Source organism: Dasypus novemcinctus, chromosome 6, assembly GCF_030445035.2.
Source record: "Dasypus novemcinctus isolate mDasNov1 chromosome 6, mDasNov1.1.hap2, whole genome shotgun sequence".
Classification (NCBI taxonomy): Eukaryota; Metazoa; Chordata; class Mammalia; order Cingulata; family Dasypodidae; genus Dasypus; species Dasypus novemcinctus.
This window is the reverse complement of record NC_080678.1, coordinates 4,759,273-4,781,371: the sequence shown is the minus strand read 5'-3', so window position 1 is coordinate 4,781,371 and position 22,099 is coordinate 4,759,273. Positions and strand designations below refer to the sequence as shown.

At 59.2% G+C, this 22,099-nt stretch overlaps 1 protein-coding gene across 1 annotated transcript in view; it reads left to right on the top strand.

The window, feature by feature from the left end:
* Positions 1-22,099, top strand: part of INPP5A (inositol polyphosphate-5-phosphatase A) — a 124,808-nt gene that overhangs the window by 64,964 nt on the left and 37,745 nt on the right. The window contains exons 6-8 of the mRNA XM_058299471.1: positions 1,159-1,262; positions 10,788-10,840; positions 15,626-15,745. Of these exons, the coding sequence (XP_058155454.1) occupies positions 1,159-1,262; positions 10,788-10,840; positions 15,626-15,745 (277 nt within the window). The remainder of the gene's footprint in view (positions 1-1,158; positions 1,263-10,787; positions 10,841-15,625; positions 15,746-22,099) is intronic.

The following is a 22,099-nucleotide window of genomic DNA, read 5'->3' as shown; positions in this document are numbered from 1 at the left end:
GTCTGCAGAGCCCCCGGGGATCATGTCTGTCCGCACCCCTGGGGCGCTGGCCAGTGCCTGGCAGGTGTTTGTGTGAACAGGTGCAGAGCTGCCAAGAAGGGAGCCCCCAGGGCAGGGTCCCTCGCCCGCCCCATACAAGTGAGGTGGTAGGGTGCACCTGAAGGTGTCCTTGGTCCTGCCGGTGGCTCTGGACACCTGGGGTCCACCACGTGCGCGCTGCGCTGGGAGCGAGGGTACTCGGCGCTGAGCTGGGCCGCCCCATCCCACCCTGGGGCCAGGCTGGCTGCACCGCCTCGAGAGCGGGGCCCGCATTGTACCGTGCTGCTGTAGGTGTCCTCTCACCCCCGACTCGACTGGCAGCAGGGGTGGCGTGAGAGGCGCGTGCTGTCTGGTGGTGAGGCATTCACGTGTGCTGTTTGGGTGCAGTTGGGGCCTGGGCTCCCACTGCTTCCTTCTGCCTGCCCCTGGCCCCCACGCAAGGACCAGGGTCTCAGGGACCGGCCTCCGGGCTTCACGCACCTGCGTTGTCCCGGGCTGGGCCCGGCCAGGTGGTGTGGTGGGGGCGGCCCGGCCGGGTCGCCTGCACGTCATGGCTTCTTGCCATGGCCCTCTCGGCGGCAGCGTGGCCAGGGCTGGGGCTGCTCCTCCAGGCCGGACCCCGACCTCCCAGATGGCGTCGGCGCCCGCACTGTGGCCGGGTCCCTCTGCCCGAGCCCACATGGGGCCCTGTCCTGGGGTGGAGCCTTGTCCTCGTTCTCCAGCGCCGGCTCCCCTGGCGTCCGGGGCTCTGTGTGCGAGCCGCATGCTGCAGACACGGGCCAGGCTGCCTGGGGAGACCTCGCGCCTTGCCGGCTGCTCCAGAGCTGCCGTGAGGCGTGGGGGGGCCGTGAGGCGGTCACGTTAGTTCAGGGCAGGATGAGGGCCGTGGTTGTAGAAGAGATGCCAGTTAACCCCAGTAGGTCTCCAGGCAGGCGCTCGAGGAGGCCACGGGGCCGGGTTGAGTTCACCGTTGGGGTGCCCTCACGGGCCCATGTGCACAGCAGGTGCCTGGCCCACTGTCCACAGTGCCCGGCCCCCGAGGGGCCTGCCGGGGAGCGGGTCGGGCAGCCCCTGCGCGGGGTGTGCTGAGGCGTGCGCTCTGGCTCCATCTCCTCCCAGCCAAGAAGTACAAGAAGGTCACGGGCAAGGAGATCTACTCGGACACGCTGGAGAGCACGCCCATGCTGGAGAAGGAGAAGTTCCCTCAGGACTACTTCCCCGAGGTACGTCCTGGGCAGCCGGTGCCCGCTCGCCTGCTGGGGTTTGGTTTTTCAGAGCACAAGTAAGAAGAGGAATTTAGCATGAGCTTTTCGTATTTCCTTGTTAACTGCTCATCCCCGGGCAGTTTTCTTTTCCCAGTGCTTCCTCTGGATGGGTCTAAAGCCCGCGTAGGGTGAGGCGGGCTGTCGAGTGAGGGCGTGGGGTCTGATGCGTAGCGTTACATCACTCAGGTTTCCAAACACCAGTGTCCAGGCAGAGGGACTTGCCCTCCTGGGCCGCCTCTGTCCTGGGCTCCCGGGCGCGGAGAGGCCTTGGCCACAAGAGGGCCCTGCGCAGAGCTGCCCTGGGTGCAGAGCTGCCCTGGGTGCAGAGCTGTCCTGGGCGGGCGTGCTGGGTGGGCATGGGGCTCAGGTCGGGGCTCCCCATCCTGGGGTGGAGAAGTTCAAGGCAGGGCAGGGCCTTGCAGTTCGTGCCGAGAATTGCTCCTGAAATGTCATTTGTTTTGTCTTTTCTCTCCTGACGTGCCTTTGTTTGGCTTTGCGTGTGTGTTGGGGTCTCCCCCCGCGCTCACTGCGGCCTGGCTCGGGTCTGGGGCTCCTCGGGGCACACTGTGGAGCCTCTAACCGGGTGCCTCCCGTCTCAACGACGCATTTTGAGGTGGTGACGTTGAAGAAGCGGAGGCTGGCCCCTAGATTTCCACGTCCAGATGCTCTGGCTTCCCCGTGCTGTGGGAGGCGGCACTGGGCCCGCCTGCTGGGCCCCAACAGGACTGCCTGCTCCCCTCTGCCTCCTGGGGCGGCGGTGCAGCGGCAGCCCGACGTGCCTGTCCCTGGAGCTGCTTTTCCAGGGCCACAGCTTCGTCAGCTCCGTGGCCTTGAGCGGAGCCGCTGGCAGCCCGTGAAGGACGGGGCACCCCTGCTGCCTGGAGGCCGGACTGCCGTGTCCAGCGGGCCGCGCCTGCCGCCTGCTCTGTGAGGTGCTCCCTAGAGGCTTTGGCCCTGGCCGTCGTGCCCAGCCTGCTGGATGCCAGGCCTGCTGCTGGGAAGACGAGCCTGGCATGCCCTCCGTGCTGCGGCAGGAGGCCGAGGCCCAGGTGGTGGGCCGGGCCATGACCGGGCTCAAGCCAAGAGCGGCAGGCGTGGGCGCAGAGTAGCCCGTGAGCGGGCCCTCCCCTACTCTGGGGACCGGCCTGTGCGCCCGGGGAAGGGGACATGCTCCCGCTGGCCCTTGGGGAGGAGACGGCTGCTGGGCGGGGGTGTAAGCAGGTGCACAGGCCCCGGCCAGTGGGCAGCGCAGTGGCTTTCACCCCAGAACCCTTGCTCGCGCCCCTGGGCCCCGCGTCCTCCACAGGGACGGCCGCTGCTTCTGAGGGGCCCTGCACCCCCGCAGCGGCTGATGGTGTGGTCGCTTCCAAGCACACAGAACTTCAGTTTCTAGCCGGTGCCGTGTCGTCACTGACGGGTGGCTTAGGAGGGCAGTTCCGGCGGCCGGGACTTTCTGTCCAGCAGCCGCCCGTGCACACCTGCTTGTCAGGACGTGGAGTCAAGGCTGGACTGGGCAGCCGCCCGAGCCCCCACAGTCTTCTCTCCTCTGGGCCTTTCGTGTGCAGACGTTTTGGGGGAGGGAGTTGGTGTGAGACCGTTTGCTCTTTATTACTGCCACTTAAGGATAATCTAAATGTGATTACAAGGATGGAGACGTAATGCAGTTCCAAATAATTACGGCCCACTGCACGTAAAACTAACAGAACCTCCCCCGTAGATTTATGGGTGCCTCGGCTCGCTGAGCATTTCAGATGCTGCCTCTGGGAGATCACTCCAGACCACGCGAGGCCGTTTTCAGAAATCCGATTTGTGCAGCCGCTCAGGGCCGAGGCGCGTCTTCCTTTGGCCCATCGTGAGAAATTGGTGGTCGCCATCGATCACGGGCACCGCTCCCGCTCTTTTGAAAGATGAATTAATTCCACTAATGCTCCAGCGCGGCCTTTCACGGAGAAGGCTGTGTGCTGATCACCCTCCCACAGCCTCTCTTTTCTCAATGGTGATTTATGTGGTCTTTTAGTAGATGAAACTGCCTGTATTCGCAATCCATCTGCTGGCTAAAGGAATCCTATTAACAGAAGGTCTGAGGGAGACTTAATATTGCAAGGTGAAAGATGTGCGTCCCCCCCCACCGTGACGTTGTTTTCACGCTGGTGATGACCCCTGAGGGCACAGGCGCTGCCGGCAGAGCCGCCCAGGAGGCCACTTCCTGCTCTGCCCTAGCACTCCTGGAGCCCTGGCACGAGGGCACAGGGCGTTTCAGAACGTGCGCTGGAGGGCAGCGTGCCAGGGAGACACTTGGGGAGCCCCCTCGCCCGATGCCCACCCTGCTTCCCTCGGCCTGGGCGCAGCACCCACATCTGGGACCCTGTGTGCCCTCTGGCAGGCTCTGGGCACGCACGTCTCATGGAGGGTCCCGCAGCCCGAGGCAGGTGCGTCCCTGCTCTGCACACAGAGGGACATCACGTGTGCACATGCGTGTGCGTTGGGGGTGTGCATGTATGGGCGCGCACGTGGGTGAGCGTGTGTGTGTGGTGTGTGCGCAGTAGGCCTGTGTGTGTTTTGGGTGGTGGGTTTATGGGGTAAGCCACACCAGGGTTTAACCTCACTCCACAAGGCCTTTAGTTGTATCTGCTGGTGACTCTGGGGGTACACAGTCTTACTGTACCCCAGTCTGCTTGACCCACATTCCATCCCGAGTGCTCAGGGCTGGGCCAACAGGGAAGCAGAGGGGTCAAGAAAGGGAATTTAAGAACTGGAGAAATGAATTTATTCCGGGTCTTTCTCTGAGGAGCTGGTGGTCTTGAGCAGATACACATCTTTGGGTGCTGGTTCCTCCCTGGGGAAATGAGTTCTGCTCACCTTGACAGCCTCCTGGTGTGGTACAGAGTGGTGTGGGGCCCACGGGTGTGGAACATGGGCAGTATGGGGTGGCCTGGGCGTGGCTTTCCAGCTGCCCCCTTACAGACCATGCTGTCCCCCTCCAGTCCTCGTCCCCTTCACTCATGCCCTGCTCCGTACCACTGAATGCGCTCCAGCTGGGCTGCTCTTTAAGGTGCTGTGGCGCCTCTCTGTGCAGCGGTGGAGGAGACAGACTGGGCCCAGGCCAGCTGTTAGCAGCCACGGCGCGTGTGCGCTGATGTGTGGGCTGCTCCATGCTTGTGCCGACTAAAGTCGTTACCCAAGAATCAGAGATCATTTATGCAGATGGCATTTCCAGGGTATGTGAAGGTTGCCGTTGTGCCCTTTGCGACAGTGTTCATATACATGCCTCTATCCTTGGGCCAGTCTGGACGAAGCTTAGCCTGAACTGGTGTCAAATAGTCACCAAGGGAATCAAGATGGCCATGACAGCCTTTTCCTTGGACAGGGAGAAGTCAGCTAAAGAGATAAGTCAAAGGATAAAGTTTATTATAAACAGACAAGACATTACTCAATGAAAATAGAAATGAAATAAGAACAAGGAAATATGGAAGAGAACCTATAGAAACCCAGCCATTAAATATAGTAGATGTGGCTGAAAAGAGAATTAGTGAATCAGAAGATATTAAGGAATTCATCTAGAATATAGCCAAAAAAGACTAAGATTTCTGTTGGGTTGGTTGTATAAAAGAACTGTTAAAAGGCACGAAGTCCCCATTGAAAAGCTCCGATATTCTTTGAAAAAATTCTATGAAGAAACAAAGGGGAGAACTCTTGGAAAAGGTAATAGGGGGAACTTTTTTTTCTTTTTAAATTATTATTTTTAGAGAAACTTTAGATTACATAAATTTTACTTCAAAAGTATAAGATGCCCATATACCCCACCCTCCTCCTCCCACACTTCCCCCATTGACAACATCTTTCATTAGGTGGTACATTTGTTACAATTGATGAACAAATACTGAAGCCTTGGTATGAACCATGGTCTATACTTTACATTATAGTTTACACTTTGTACCACACAATTTTATAGGTTTTGATAAAATTTAAAACGGCCTGTATCCATCATTGCAGTGCTATGCAGGATAATTCCAGTGTCCCCCAAAATGCCCCATTATATGTGTTCTTCCCTCTCCCTCCCCTCAGAACCTCTGATGACCACAGCCTTTATATCAATGTTACAAGTTCTTCTATTACTAGAATAATAAGTCTGTGCTAGTCCTTAGCTGCGTTCCCCCCTTATGTGTGTTCATTCCTCAGTCTTGAAGATTTTGGGATACTGATGCCTGCCCTGCTTCCAGTTAAGAGGGGCTTAGAGCCCATGGGGCTGGACACATGAGTGGAAATGTCTTGCTTGTAGTTGTAGATACTGTTTGGGTGATGGGCCTTGTCCATCATCATCCTTTTGTGAGTTGACCTGGGTGAGTCTGATGAACTGGAGAGTAGGATTCAGAACCCAACAGGCATATGAACAGCTGGAAGATTTAAGTCTTTTGGACATATATTTCATGAGCATAGTGCTAATTATAGATTCAAATAAAAGAGGCAGAAGAACTGTATTAGGCAGCCAAAGAGTGATGATGCAAAGTACCAGAAATCTGTTGGCTTTTATAAAGGGTATTTATTTGCAGTCACAAGGCCCTAAAGAGTCCGACTTAAGGTACCGTAAGAGATATTTTCTCACCCAAAGTCTGTTGCCAGGTGTTGAGCAAAATGACAAGAGTTGTCTGCGAGGGTTCAGCCTTCCTCTTCCTTTTAAGACTCCTTGGGAGCCATGAGATCCCAGGAAGTAGGAAGAGAAGTGCGTCTGGTGCCCAGAGAACCCTGACCCTGTTCTTGGGTGGCGGTGGAGAGGCGGCACGGAAGACTGAGAAGGGAAGGAGGGAAGCAGGTGGAAGCAGGACTTACTGTTAAGCTGGGGAGAGTGTTTCAGAGCCTGAGGCTGGTGGCTCTGTGGAGTGAGGGAGAAGCAGGAGTTCCCTGGGCTTCGCTCCTGGAGGCTGGGGTGGCCGTCAGGAGCGCTGGACGGAGAGGCTGCGCTGCAGGTGAGGACCAGGTGGGGGAGCAGAGCACGCGCTGCGCGCTTGGGCCTCTCTGCTGAGCTGGGGGTTTAGGGAAAGTGAAAAACGACAGCAGCTGAAGGGGGGCACGTCAAGGGAAACTTTTTTTAAAAATTATTTGTATTAAAGAAATAAAGTACTAGCCACCAAAGTGCCTAGAGTCTGTTTCTGAAGACCGTTCTCCGTGCAGGGGCCGTTTTGCATTCGTAATTCGCTTTGAATCCCTGTGTATTTACTGTCTCCAAGCTCCTCCTCGGTTTGTTTAGACCCCTATTTCCGTCTAACATCATTTGCCTTCTGCCTCTGATGAACTTCCTTTACTATTTCTTATAATGTGGGACTGCTGATGAGCCTTCGAGTTTGTGTGTGCCTGAAAAAGACTTTTGCCTTTTTGTTTCAACTGTTTTTTTCCCCTTTATTAGAAAAGTTGTGGCTTTACAGAACAATCATGCATAACATACAGGATTCCCATCCACCACCCAACTACCAACACCTTGCCCTGATGGGAACATTTGTTAAAGTTGATACAGCACATTTTTATAATTAATTTTATACCATTAATTAAAGTCCATGGTTTAACTTAGAGTTCACTGTTTGTGTAGGGTAGTTTTATGGATTTTGTAAAAAAAAATTTGTTCTGTTGCCATATATACAATCCTGACATTTCCCCTTTTAGTCATACTCGGATGAATTTATTAACTGCTTTCACAATGTGCTACCATCCATTAACCAAACTTTGACATCACTCCAGACAGAACCACTGTACCCTTTAGGCCTTAACTTCCCATTCCCTGGCCCCACCCACCCCTGGTAACCCGGGTTCTAGAGTCTGACTCCGGGTTTGCCTATTCGAAGTGTTTCAAATCAGTAAGATCATAAAATATTTGTCCTTTTGAGTTGGCTTATTTCACTCCACATAATGTTGTCAAGGTTTATCCATGTTGTTGCATGTATCAGGACTTCATTCCTTCTTTTTTTATTTTTTAAAAATTTTTCTCCCCTTCCCCCCACCCCTGCCCAGTTGTCTCTTCTCTGTGTCCATTTTTGCTGCGTCGTCGTCTTTGTCCGCTTCTGTTGTTGTCACGGAATCTGTGTTTCTTTTTGTTGCATCATCTTGTTGTGTCAGCTCTCCGTGTGTGCAGCGCCATTCCTGGGCAGGCTGAATTTTCTTTCGCACTGGGCGGCTCTCCTTACGGGTGCACTCCTTGCGCGTAGGGCTCCCCTACGTGGGGGACACCCCTGCGTGGCACAGCACTCCTTGCACGCATCAGCACTGTGCATGGACCAGCTCCACACGGGTCAAGGAGGCCCGTGGTTTGAACCAAGGCCCACAGTTTGAACCACGGACCTCCCATGTGGTAGATGGATGCCCAAACCCCTGGGCCAAGTCCACTTCCCTTCATTCCTTCTTATAGTCAAATAAATAATATTCCATTGTATGTATATGCCACATTTTATTTATCCATAAATAAAATGGCTGATGGTTGATGGGCACTTGGGTTGCTTCCATCTTCTGGCAGTTGTGAACAATGCTGTTAGGAACATCAGTGTGCAAATACCTCTTTGAGCCCCTGCTGTCAATTCTATGGGGTGTATACCTAGATGTGGGATTGCTGGGTCAAAGGTGGTTCTATCCTTAGCTTTCTGAGGAAACATCAACTGTCTTCCACGGTGGCTGCACCATTTTATACCACCACCAGCAGTGAACAAATGTTCCTCTTTCTCCACATCCTCTCCAACACTTGTTCTTTTCCTTTTTTTTTTTTTTTTAATAGCTGTTCTAATGGGTGTGAAATGGTATCTCATTTTGGTTTTGATTTGTATTTCCCTGATGGGTAATAATGCTGAACATCTTTTCATGTGCTTTCTGGCCATTTCTTTATCTTCCTTGGAGGAATGTCTGTTCAAGTCTTTTGTGCATCTTTTAATTAGGGTTGTTGTCTTTTTGTTGTTAAATTGAAGAATTTCTTTAAATGTATTGAATACTAATCCTTTATCAGATAGATGGTTTCCAAATGTTTTCTCTCATTATTTAGATCATCTTTTTACCTTTATTATAAAGTCCCTTGAGGAATAATTTTTTTTTTATGAGGTCTCTTTTATCTTTTTTTTTTTCTTTTGTTGCTTGTGATTTGGGTGGAAAGTTTAAAACATCATTATGTAGCACAAGGTCCTAAAGATACTTCCCTATGTTTTCTCCTCAGTGTTTGATAGTTCTAGCTCTTTTATTTTGGTCTTTGATCTATTTTTGAATTGCTTTTTCTATATAGTGTGAGGTAGGGATCCTCCTTTTTTTCTTTTTTCTTTTTCCAAATGGAGACCCAGTTTTCTCAGCACTATTTGCCTTTGTTTTTTAAAAGCTGTTTTTGCCAGGTATAGAATTCTGGTTGCAGTTTTGTGTTCTTTTTTTTCCCCCTTCCAGTGCTTTCAAGGCATTTGGTCCCTTGTCTTTTGGCTTTCATTATTTCCAGGGATAGATTTGCTGTCATTCTTTGTTCCTCTGTTTGTGATGTATCCTTTTCTCTGACTGCTTAAAATATTTTTCCTTTTTTACTGGTTTTGAGCAATTTGATTATGATGTTGATGTGCCTTGGTGTGGTTTTATTTATGTTTCTTTGGGATTTATTTAGCCTTTTGGATCTGCAGATTTATAGTATTCATCAAATCTGGAAATGTTTCAGCCATAATTTTTTCAAATATGATTTCTGCCCCCCCGCCTACCCTTTTCAAGGACTCTGGGTACAAGTATTTGGGTCTGTATGAATTGTCCGTCAGTTCACTGGCACTGTACTCACTTTCTTCTTTTTTTTTCCTCTTTTTTCTGTCTCTCTTATTTTGGGTAATTTCTATTTTGTGTCTTCAAGTTCACTAATATTTTCTTTTGCATTGTTGAATCTACCGCTAATCTTCCTAGTGTCTTTTTCATCTCACACAATGTTTTTTCTCTATAAGTTATATTTGTGTCTCTTTTGTATCTTCCATGTTTCTGTTTAGCTTTTTAAATTTAGTTATGACTTTTAACATTCTTGTCTGCTAATTCTAACATCTGTGTCAATTGCTGGGTTGGTGTTGATTGATTTTTCTCCCCACTAGGTTTCATGTTTTCCTGCTTCTTTGAATGCCTGGTGATTTGTATTTAATGCCAGCCCCTGTGAATTTTCCCTACTTTTTTTCTTCCTGCCTATTTTTGTATTCCTATAAATGTTCTTGAGCTTAGTACTTGGGTGCAGCTGTTTGGAAGCTTTATGGACTTGCTCCAGAGCTTCTTGGGCAGGCCTGAAGCCACGCGCACTCTGGGTCTGACTGTGGCCCTCCCCTGGGGTGAGAGCCTCCGGCTCCTCTGTCCAGTGCCCAGGAGTCAGGAGGCCGCACGCTGCTGTGAGGACGGGCTCTGTGCCCGCCCCGGGCAAGCTCCTGGCGCTGCTCCTGCTGCTCCTTGGGGCGGGCTGCCCAGCCCCACGCCGCGCTTGCCCCACTCCTGCTCGCGCCCTCTGTCCCATGGACACCGGCTGCCTTGCGGGCCACTCTCCTCCCAGGGGCCTCAGTCTGCTCTGCCTCCTCCAGCCCTCTCTGCTCTGCCGCCTGTGACCTCAGGCCTTGCCACATGCATTGCCTGCCCCGCCCGCCTCACTCGGTCATTCCTGACGTCCAGTGCTTTGTCCAATATTTAGCCTGTGTGGGGCATCCCGGCCCTGGGAGCAGCAGGTCTCTGGGTCCTCCTTGAGGTCAGAGCTGCTGGGTGTGCACGTGCTGGCACTCGTGGCCCCGGAGCCGGCCCGGCCAGGGGCTGAGGAGCAGGCGTGGCTGGAGGCACTGGCGGGGACTCTCCCGCAGGTGACGGGGCAGTGGTGCTGGGATGGTGGGGCAGGGAGGGGTCTCGTGGTCTCTTTCCCCTCAGGTGGGATGGGAGCCGTCAGCTGCAAGTGAAGGGAGAGGCAGTGAGCCTGTGAGGGAAGAATCAGGGAGCAGCAAAGGAATGTCCAGAGTGACGTGAGGCAGCTCGGGCCCTGCGCGGCCCAGTGCACCCTGAGGCGGTGGGTTCGTCGCTGCCACCGCTCCAGGGCTCGCCATGGTGCCTTCGTTTCAGGTCCCTCTCCTCGCTGACAGGCCCCTCGTCCAGGACGCCTTTGTGGGAGCAGCTGCTGCGGGTCTCTGTGGTTGAGCCACCGCCTTCTCGTTTCCTTCCAGAAGCACGCGCCAAGCTGCAGTGGCCTGGCAGAGTAGTTGGCTGGCGGCCCCTCCAGCACGGCCGGCGAGGGCCTTAGCAGAGCACGTCCGGCGAGGGCCTTAGCAGAGCACGTCGGTCTCCCTGTCCTCCCCGCCCCGAGCACAGGCACCGCCTTTGAGCCTGGACAGAGCCACCTTGGGACGCACACAGGGGACTCCCGTGCTGAATGCTCAGATCATTGCTTTCTGTTTGAAAAAGCTTGTGTTCTCCTGTCTTACGTGTCACACTCTTGCCTTTTTACACCCGCTTACTTGTATAACCTGTTTTCTTTTTCAGTGCAAATGGTCAAGAAAAGGCTTCATTCGGACAAGATGGTGCATTGCTGACTGGTACGTTACTTTGCCTGGGCTGTTTGCCTCTGTGCCATACAATTCAGGACTCTTTTACCCTTTTTGGTATTTTTCCCAAGGGGGTTGTTGCACGTTTCGCCACGGCTCCCTGCGTTTGAGCAGTGAGGCTCCCTGCCCAGCCCGTGCCCCTCCTTGTCTGTCGATGGATGGCACGTGACGCTGGCGGCAGCGCGCTGACCCACGCCGTCTCCCCGTGTGGCCACCCCCAGCCCCTCCCCGACACGGAGCTCCCTGCACGCAGCTCCCCTCCTTCAGGGCGTGGTGGCTTCGGGAGCCCAGAAAGGCCGACGCCCTCCGTGTGGACGCGAGCCCATCGTAAGCAGGCCCTTCCAAAGGTGCTGCCTTCGTTAGGTGGGAGCAGTGAGCCAGCGCCGTCTCAGTCCTACTCCTGGAGGCCTTACCGAGCAGCCGTGGGGAGAAGCTGGGAGCCAGCGAGGCCCAGAAGAGCAGGGCAAGAGGCCGCCACGTGCATCGCCACGGGGGACAAGGCCAGGAGCCCGGCCGGCCGGCAGCCGCCCCGCACGCCAGCCTTGCCGAGGCCTCGAGTTTGCGCTTCTCCTCGTCTCAAAACCATGAACCATTAAACCCCGTCATGTGAGCCAGCCCGTTACATGGCACTGTTTTCACAGCCAAGAGGCTAAAACAGTTTTGTTCCATAAACTGGGGTGCTGCAGCTACCTGAAAACATGGAAATGGCTTTGGAATTGGGACTGGGAAGAGGCTTCGTGTTAGTCAGCCGAAGGGGTGCTGATGTAAAGTACCAGAACTCTGCTGGCTTTCGTAAAGGGTGTTTATTAGGGGTAGAAGCTCACAGCTACCAGGCCCTAAGGAGCCCAGCGCAAGGTAGCGTAAGAGGTGCTTTCTCACCCCAAGTCATTTGCCGTGTATTGAGCACGATGGCAGGCGATGTCTGCGGGGCTCAGCCTTCCTCCTCCTCTCCAGGCTCCAGGGGCCTCTTCCAGGCTCGGCTGCAGGCTGGGTAAGTCTCGTCTGTCTCCTGGGTATGGGTTCTCTCTGGACTCAGCTGCAGCTGGACGCTGTCAGGCTCATTCTCTTCCTGGGGCCTCTGCTGTGTCCACAGACCTGTCTCTATTCCTCTTTGTTCTTCTCTGTATTTACTTCCTAAGCTCCAGCATCAAAACTCAAACTCTCTCCTCTGCTGTTTCGTTTTCTCTGTGAGTCCCCATTTACCAAATGAATCATTAAGTTCAGAGGTTTCACTTAATACAATCTAAGATGGCCAGAGGAACAGACCAGTTTACAAAGCCAATCCAATATCTATTTTTGAAATTTATAAACAATGCCAAACTGCCACAGGCTGGAACAATTCTGAGGACTCAGAAGTGACTGAGAGCTAGAGAGAAAGCGTGTGACTCCCGAGGGAGTGCGCAGTTTGTCATGAAGAGCGTTGGTGGAGTGTGGAGGTTCCGGGGCCTTCTGGAAGGTCTTGGAAGGAAAGGCCGAGTGTGTTATAGGAAAGTAGAGGAACAGCAATCCTTGTTTAAAGTGGCAGAGACCTTGGCGAACTGGCGTTCTGATGCTGAATGGAAGACAGCTGGTTGTGATGACGGCGGGCACTCAGCTGAGGGGACGCCTCAGCCAAGCGTGGACGGTGCAGCCTGGCTTCTCCCTGACGTGGACAGTGAGGCGAGAGGATGTCGACCGAGGAGTGAGCTGTTGAGCACCAGGAAAGCAGCAGTTGCTGGTTTGGAAAACTCTCACGTAGTGGCCTGAGGCGAGGGCCAGGACAGGGCTCCCGTGGGGGCTGGCGTGGCTGGTCGTGGCGCCGGGTGGCGGGGCCTGGGGAGTCAGGGCTGGGAACGCAGCGATGCCAGAAGGAGCTGCGGCAGCTGCACCTTCCGCAGGCATGGAGCCCTGTGAACTGCATGCAGAGCCAACGAGGTTTTACGAGGTTCGTACGAGGTGAACCCCTGCAGCCTGGACTGATGGGGACAGAGAAGGGACGACCTGCAGGAAGACGGACTTCAGGGGCAGAGCCAGGGCAGCTGCGGCGTGGGCTGGAGAGACTCCTCGGCCAGGGGGGGCCCAGCCACGCATGCAGGAAAGGCGGGTCTCCCCTGTGCATGGAGCACCCAGGCCTTGTGCCCCATTTTCAGGGAGGGTGCTGCCACCCAGTGCTCGGAGGGAGGGTGGGGCCAGGGCCTGGGTCTCACAGAGAGCCTGGACCACCCAGGGCTCAGAGGGGTGGGGCCTTCGCCCCACTGTCCGGGAGAGCAGGGCCACTGCGCAGACACGTGGGAGGGGTGGGGCCGTCCCATCAGGCCCGGGGAACCGGATCCTTGGACCCGGCCAGCTCGTGGACTTGGCTCAGCGGGACCTCAGGTGCGCCGGGACCCGTGTCCCCAGTTTTCTTTTCATTTCTTCCTTCTGGAAAGGGGACGTTTGTGCCAGGCCCGCTGCACCGTTGCTATCGGAAGCTCAGACCTTATTTCCTAGGTGTTCTGGGCCCGCAGGTGGATGGGATTTTGCCCTTGGCTGATTTCGGTCAGGTCCCGTACTTAGCAGTGTCCTAACATGGCTTAAGCTCTGGGAACTTGTGATGAAACGAGTGCATTTTGCTTGTGGGAAGAACGTGTCTTTTTGGAGTCCAAAGGGCGATTGTGGTGACTTGGGGTTAGGTATTTGGACAAACGTGCTTGTGAATGTAACCCATGGCTGTGGGTGTGAACTCTTGGAAACGGACCTCTGCATTTACGTCAGTCGAAGTGTGGCCCCACTAAGGCAGGATGTCTCATCCTCACCGAGGCCTTAGAGGGAGGTCACGGAGAGAGCCAGGGGGGCGGCCAGGAGCCAGAAGGGGAAGGAAGATGCATTGCCGAGGGCATCACCACGTGGCGGAAAAGCCAAGGACCAAGGGTGGCCGGCGGCCGGCCCCAGAGCACCACCACCTTCCAGGAGAAAGCGCCACCGCCTGCTGACGTCACGATGTTAGGCTGCCGGCCTCCCCTGCGTGCTGACAAGTTCCTGTGAAGCCTTCCCCTCCCTCGTACCTTCAGGGAAGCCGACCGACGTGGCTGCACACCGCACCCCTCCACGCGGCTCCCGTGCGCTCCCACCCGCCCCGTCCCGCACACCCACCGCTCCACGCTGTGCTGAGCCGCTTGCTGGCAGTCCCCCTTGGAGACTCAGCAGGGCTGTGCCTGGCCCTTGGCCTCCGAGAGGGCTGTGGGCCCCTGGCAAGCCCTGTGCCCTCCAGGACGCTCGCAGGGCGGGCACCAAACCGGCCCCGACGCAGGGGCGAGGTGTGCAGTGACACAGTGAACAGGCACGGAGACCCCCACGGGCAGGGCTCGTCCGATGGGTGGCCAGGCCCAGCCACCGCCTCGGTGGGGACAAGCTGGCCGAGGCGTGGGGCGGGCTGGAGTGGATGTGCACAGAGCGGTCCACAGAGCGGTGCCTGCTGCTGACCCGGCCGGGGCCCCCATGCCCAGTTCATGAGGACGGGGCCAGGCCGGGCTTGCCCACTCCTGAGGAGACTGTGAGCCCTGAAGGGCGGTGTCCTGGTGGGCTGGGCAGCGAGGGGCCCTGCGGTCTCAGGGAGCGGGGCCCAGAGGGACACCCAGGAGGGCGGCCACGAGCAGGGGTTGGCTGGAACCCCTGGCAGAGGCGTGGGCGGGCAGCCGGGGCCCTGCGCTGGCCAGGAGACACCGTCCACCCCACCTGCCGCTCGACCCCGAGGGCCCCGTGGTGACGTCTGCAGGATGGTTTGGTTTGATTTTCCATCGTGGTCTCGGCCGTGGAGGGGCACCCTGGGAGGAGAGAGCGAGGGGCCAGGAACCCCTGGGGCGCTGCCCGGGCCCAGCCTGGACACCCGAGGGCAACAGGGGCCCCGAGCCAAGGGGGCACCTTCCCGATGAGAGCGCCCAGCCCGCTTCCCGCCGAGCCCCTCCCAGGGGGCTGGAGCCCGCTGGGCCTCGGTGCAGCCCCGTGTCCCCGCCGCAGCCCGGCCACCACCACCCTGTGCCCAGCAGCCTCGGCCAGCAGGCGTGGTTGTCTTGTGCCCATGTCCCAATCGGGAGCGCTAGCTGGGACTCCGAGGCTCACCCGGTCGAGCGGCCAGGCCGTGGCAGGAAGACTCCTTCCTCACCACGGGGTTGCCCGTGACCCAGCTTTCCCAGAGATATGGGGAGAACGCGCGCCCGGGATGGGCCTCAGCCCTGCAGCACCTGCCCTGGGGCTGCCCGCCACCCCAGCGAGCCCTCTGTCACCCAGGTCAGCCCTGGGACGAGGGGGCCCACTGTGGGGTGGCTTCCAGGGTCCACGACCATCCTCCCGCCGGCCAGCACTCGGTATGGGTGTGGCCCTGGGGACGGCAGTGGCCTCCAGCGTCCGGAGCTCCTGAGCCAGGTAGCTGCTGCTGCTGCGGGTGGCCAGGCGTACGGGCATGCGGGAGCCCAGAGAGGCCCCTCCTCTCACTTCCTCTGCCCACGGAGGGGGCCCCGAGAGCGGTGCAGCTGGGGGCGCAGGGACTGGAGCCGTCGCGGTCCCGGGGGCAGCAGCTCCCCTGGCGCCCGGCCGAGCACCCGCTTGATGCAGGGCCTTTGGCGGCTGAGCCCAGCCTCGCCCTGCTGGGGCTCCTGGGGGGAGACGCTGTGGGCACCTGAGGCGGCGGCCGAGCAGGACCGGACGGGAGCTCCGGCCGCTGCAGCCTCACTGTCCCCTGCGGGACGGTCCTGCCGGTTTTGGGGTGCCTGGGGGTCTCGCCGGCTTTGCCCCTCAGCGCCCCTTTCCTCTTGGTTGCAGCGCCTTCGACTTGGTGAACATCCACCTTTTCCACGACGCCTCCAATCTGATTGCGTGGGAGAGCAGCCCTTCCGTGTACTCGGGCGTCCGCCGCAGAGCGCTGGACTACGTGCTGCACAGGTGCGTGCTGCTGCGCCCTGCCCTCTGCCGCTGGAAGCCGCCTGGCGATGTCCACTTGGCCCTTTGCGTGTTCTGCTTTTCTCTGTTTTCCCTGAAGCCGGCAGACGTTCCACTGGACGTCGAGGTGTCGCCGTCATGGGTGGGTGGGAAGGTGGGCTGCGCCACCACACCGAGCAGGGAGGAGGGGCCTTCTGGGGCCCTCGGGGCGCGGCCAAGGGGAGGGTCCCTGCAGAGGTGTCGGCCGGGCTGCCAGGCTTCTCCAGGGAGGGCCTGCCGGGCACCTGGAGCCCGGGGCATCTGCCCAGCGGGGCCATGCGGTATGGCCGCTGCCCGGCTCTGTGGGGGCGTGGGGCAGCAGGCCCGCCCCCGTGCTGCAGGGCCTGGGCCAGGCGGGTGCGGCAAGGGAGGAGGGCGGCTGGGGGCTCAGGAGCCTCCCCCCAGCTCGGCGCAGCGTGGCCGATGGCAGGCGTGGTGGGCCTGGGCTCTGTGGCGTTAGGAAAGCCGTCCTGGGGGCCGCCGGCAGTCTCCTCGAGTTTGGAGGTTTCAGGCTCTCTGTTGTGAACCAAAGGAAGAGCAGGGCCGCGAGAAGCAGGGCTGTTCCTGGCACTGCCCCGCGGCAGCACGCAGCCAGCGCCAGCTTTTCCAACCTCAGAGGGCAGGCCGGGCGCGTCCTGGGGTGGGGAGGGCTGAGTGAGGACGCGCTCCACCCTGGGGGGCCCGGCTGGGTAGCGCGAACAACCTCCTTGAGCCAGGTGTGGGGTGCGCCGGGTTGGCACAGGCAGCCCTGGCCAGCTCGAGGCAGTGGACTGTAAACGGGGCCCAAGCTTGCGGTGCGCCCTGCGGGTAGGGGTCTGGCAGCCCGAGGGCGACTTGAGCCTGGAGGTGCCGCCTCGCCGCCCAGGCAGGGTACATGCAGGGAGGCAGGGTGTGCCGTGCCAGCCATGCCCACGCGGGGGTCCCGGCGCACTGCTGCTGGCTTCAGGCCTCCTCATGGCTGCTCAATCCGGTGTGCCTCCCGGTCCGGCCCTGCCCTTGCCTCGGGGCTCTGGGCGGCACTGAGCCACCAGCACCTCAGAGAAGGGGCGAGGGAAGTGCCTCGCGCTTGTGCCCGGCTCGGGAGAGCAGCCGGCGTCTGTCCAGCTGTACGTGACGGTCAGGGTGGCGTCGCAGCGCCTCCCGCCTGAAGCTGCCGTCCCCCGGCTACGGCAGGAGAGTGGCTGCAGCCTGCCGGGCTGGCTCGGCTCCGCGTTCCCATGAGCGGCTTCTGGGCGCGGGCAGCCAGCTGCAGCTCCAGACCTCCGTGGTGGGCGGTGGCCGCCCTCACAAAGGGGAGTCCTGTCGGAGCCGTGAATAATGGGGCGCCCTTTCCTTGGGGCCGCTAACCTTTTGGCAGCCACCAGCAGGCCCCATTCTGCTCTGCTGATTGGGAGACAATGCGGCCCGCCCCGCTGAATGGACCCTGCCACCAACAGCGCCCATTCACAGCGTTGGGAACCATCGCGCTGCATTGTCTGCCGGTGTCCCACCAAGACGCGGGAGAGGGGGCGAAGGGACCCAAGAGGGGCCGCCGCCCCCGGCCTGCATCTCCCCTTGGAGCACGCCGGCCCTCCCCCTGAGCTGCAGGTCTGTGCTGTCAGCCGGGGAGCAGGGCTCCCGGGGTCCGAGCCCCGGATGGCGGCGGGAGCGTGTGCTGATGGCAGCGGGTGCGCCTCTCTGCAGCTTTGCCCGAACCCGAGCGAGTACCCAAGTGAAACGGTCCCTGGAGAGACGAAGCTGAGGTGTCCGCCTGGAGCCTGCCAGCCTGCGGCAGCGCAGCCACACCCGCGGCGCCAACTTGAGGCAGTGCCCATGAGCTGGTCTGGGCCCCTGAGCAGGGCCTGCATGCAGGGCCCTCGCCACAGCCCGGGAGCCACAGTGGGCACTGCTGCCCACTCCCCTTGGCCAAGACTTTCTGCGTGAGGACTAATGCCCTTGCCTTGGGGAGGGGCTTCAGGTCACCAGGACGCCACCAGGACGCCTCGGGCCGGCCTCCTCCAGCCCCCGCCTTCACGCCTTGCTGTGCCGGGTCAGCAGCAGCAGCCACCAGCCAAGGGGGGGGACCGAGGCCCTGCACGCACATCACGGCCGTGTGCACGCAGCCAGCCACCCGGGGACCGTCCACTCCCAGGTCCCGCTACGCTGTCCAGAGCACCCTGAGGGAGGTGGGTCAGACGCGCCCCGGAGCCCCAGCTGCTGCCGTCCTGGCGGCACTAGCCGCCGAGCCTCCCGCGGGACCCCGCGTCAGGCTGCGCAGCACGGCGCCTCCCGGCGGCGGCATGCTTCTGCCTCCGTTAGAATCGCGGCCCGGCCTGGCGCAGCAGAGACGTCTGTACGTTACAACTGTGAAATCCTGGCACAAAGCCCCTTTGTCCCCATCATTATTTTCTCACAAATATAGTCCGTTGTCCCTTTGCTGAAGTTAATTTGATCAACATTGGGACATTTAACTTTTATGTCCAGTCAAAAGAGTTGTTTCATGCTCATTTTGGGCATTCAAAAGGAATGATTGCCAGAAAAATAATGTAACTAGGAACAATCGAGAGCAATTAGTTTCCCAGGGAGAGGCGGTGTGGGGCGCAGGCGCCACCCAGCCTCCTTTGTCGTCCCTGGAGGCCATCAGTCAGCTGTCACATGCTCAAAGACCGGCCGTCCACATGGCCCCAGCCCGTTCCCAGAGCTCACGTCCGGAGCCAAAGAAGGGGCCCCAAGTTGCCAGGCAAAGGCAGGCGCGCCCCAGAGAGCCAGGCGTCCAGCGCCCGGGCCGCCTCCTCGAGCCGCCTGCCTCGCGGCGCCCCACGGACGACAGGCCGCGTGTACCTGCCCTCCTGTGGGTGCAGCTGCGCCCAGGCCGTCGCCAGAGCCCAAAGCCTGGGCGGCCCTGCCATCCGCCCGCCCCCGCAGCGTGGCCCACGCGCCCTGCGTGCCACGCCCACACCTCAGGCACTGACGCAAGTGTCGTGTGCCCTGGTCTGCTTTAACGGAAGCCGATTCAAGCACAGAAAGCTGTTGTCACGTGCGCTGCGTGCTCTCTGTGCCGTGCGGTGCACGTCCTGCCGTGCTGGTCGCAGCTGCTTTGGGCCATGCCTGCCGTGTTCCCGCGCCCTCCGTCCCTGGCCTGAGGTCAGCGGGTGCCGTCCGTCTGCATTTCTGTACTTCCACTGTCCAGGAAAAGCACAGCGCACACAGCCTATTTCCCTCGGCCACGCGCCCTTCAGTGCTGTGGAAAGCCATGTCCCGTTGTACACGCGGTCCCAGTACGCCCCTCGGCCTCCTCTATGCCAAGCCCTGGTGGCTCCCAGCCCTGGGACCCGTGCCCTGAGCGCGCCGCGGGAGCCGTCGCTCTCTTGCTGAGGCCCCCGGGCTCCTGGCTTCTCTGCTGACACGTCACGGGGTGTGGGGATTGTGGGCGTGTGTGACTCGGCTTCACCGCCCTGGCCGTGCTGCGTGGGGAGGCTGGTGACCCCCGCCTGGCACGCCACCCTCGCCTGACCGCACGGGCCGCCTGGGGGGCGCGCAGCGGTGCCTGAGGCACGTCCCCTCAGCGTTCCAAGACCTCAGCTGCTTCGGGCAGGCCCACAAGGAGTTAGGCTGCGCGCCGCGTGTGCTGGACTGCGGGTGGCCTGAGGGGGCGCGGAGGTCAGTGGGTGAAAACGATGAAGGCGTAAGTTTAAAGCAGTGGTGGGCAGTGCCTGCTGGAAGGCGCGCGACAAAGCCGCCGGGCGGGGCTGTGCAAGCTGCCAGGTGGGCATCGCACAGTCCTGCCCCAGAGGCTCCTGAACGGGGCGGGCACTTGTCAGGGGGCATGGACTCTGGGCGCGGGAAGCAGCGCTGTGCCACCCTGACGCCTGGGCAGGGCGCCGCGGGGGCTTCCTGTGCTGGAGCTGCGGCGCTGGGCGCTGGAGGAGGGCCGCAGTCTGCAGGCGGGTGGCGCTCTGCGGCCAAGCACACCAGGCTGGCCGCAGAGCCCCAGCCTAAGCCTGTGTAGACCGCCTCCTGGCAGATGCCCGGCTGTGGGCTGCGCACGCTCTGCGCCCTCGGTGGCGTTGCTCCTGAGAAACGAGGGCCACCAACTTCGTGTGCGCTCACGGACCCCCGCTGCGGGCTCTTGTGCCATTGGGCTGGTGGTGGGGGCCCTGAGGTGAGGCCGTGGACCTGGGGTGCCGTGGCCAAGGAGGGTCCTCTAGCTGTGGGGTCGGTTCATCCTTTCAGAGCGCAAACCCCTGCAGCGAGCAGTTGAGACTGTTGAAGATGGGGACCTGGGAGCTGGAAGTTGAGTGTTAAAGAGCGGTGGAAATGGGGGTGATTAGGGTGTCTTGCACAGCCACTGTGCCTGCAGCTGCAGCGTCTTTAACTTGAAGATGGGGCTTCTGCCGGATCTACGGGCAGAACCCGCCTTCGTAGACTTCTGACCACGTGCACTGCCTCTAAGAGAGCGATGCGCAGACTTCAGCCGCAGGTGCCACCTTTAAAAGGACGGAGGAGGGAAGAGGCGCTTCCCGGGTATACGACAGGCTCGAGCAGGTGGCTGGCGCCTCCTGGCCAGGCCTCCCCAGCTGCTTGGGCGCGAGCCCTCTCGGTGGTGCCCGCTGGCTCCTGCCAGCTCCCGCCAGCTCCCGCCACAGCGCCCCTTCTCGTGGGCAGTGGCATGGCGCCAGATGGGGCCCCGTGGCTGTTGGGGCCGGCGCGTCCCTCCGTCAAACCCTCCAGCCCGTGGTGGTGCTGGAACGCCGTGCCCCCGACGGCGTGGGCAGTCCTGTCACCGGGGCGGGGCCGCGTGCCCCTCGCGTCCGGGCCCGTGACCACAGGCTTTGTCCCTGTAATGGAAACGCCTGTCAGCACAGGTGCCACTTCCAGGGCCTAAAAAATGGATTTTATGGCTCTTCTTGGAATCCTGTTTTTGAATTAGGCACTTGATATTGATGTGGCCTACTTTTTAATCATAATACCACTGACAAGGTAATTAATTTTACAACAACGCTGTGTTTTTTTGTCCAAATGGCACTATATTGAAATTAAAAGTGTGCGCCGGCACAGGGCGCGGGGGCTGCACTCAGGGAATTGCCTCGGCGGGGGCCCTCCGTCCCGCCGCCCACTCTGACCTGCAGGCGTTGGCTGTTATTAATTGGCTCGGGCTCTTCTCACACGTCCAGGCACGAGGGTGATGAAGCCGAGGTGCTCACGCTTGGTGACCAGCCCGTCGTCGCCGGGGGCACCCCATCCTCAGCTCGCCGGGGGCGCCGTGCGGGTCGCAGCGCCCGGCGGAACCCTGACTTTTAAGTCTGTCCAGTCAAATGTCAAGTCTGCTATTTGTTAGAGTTTATTTTAAAAGGGGGGGGGGGGGCTAACCTGAGACTGTTCCTGCTTTTTAATTAGCCAACTTTCCTTGCTGACGCTGTGTCCCTGGGGAGTCCTCCCCACCCAACAGGCGTGAGCGCAGCCAGGGTGGACGACGCCGACACCTGCGGCTGAGCAGGAGGCACCCCAAAGCGCGCCGCCCGCGAGGGCTGGCAGCCTTGGTGTGGCCCCGTGGGCTGCCCAGGTCCCTCCTGGACAAGGTCCTCACTTGGGTCAGCAGCCCCTGCTCTCCACGGCACGGGACCGCCGTGCCACTTTGGAGCCCGCTGGTCGCTGGGAACGGCTTGCATGTCCCTGCCCAGGAGCAGAGCCCTGTGTCCAGCCGAGAACCGGCGGGGTCTGCGGAGGTGAGATCTCGGCGCGGGGCGCAAGCCGTGGCTCAGACTCGAGGGCCTTGTACTCCACTCCTGCCGCCTGCGGGGCTCGCCGTCCTCCCTGCGATTCGCCTCCTGAGGCTGTGGGGGGACAGCCGCGCTCGGCTAGAAATGGACGTCGTGGACACACCTGTGCCCTCATGCACACACGTATGCACACTCACGATATGCATGCCATCCGTGCTCACTCGCGCACACGCATGTACGCAGACCCATGTACGCATGTATATGCACCCACATACGCACTCAAGTACACATCCGTGTGTGCGCTTGTATATGTGCATGTGTGTATACACGTCCAGCTGTGCACACCCTTGTAGTCACACCCACGTGTGGAGACCTTCACATACACACCTATGTACACCACTGTGGATGCACACTCACGCATGTAGCGTAGGTGCACACCTGTGAATGCACTGAGGCATACATGTGTGCCCACCCATGCTTGCATACCCTGTACCCACCTTAACTGCACACGCATGTGCAGAGGTCACGCCCACGTAGGCAGAGCGTCACTACTGCAATCTGTCCTGATTTCTGCCAAGTATTCAATGTTCAAACCATTGTGGTGTACAACAGTGCCACG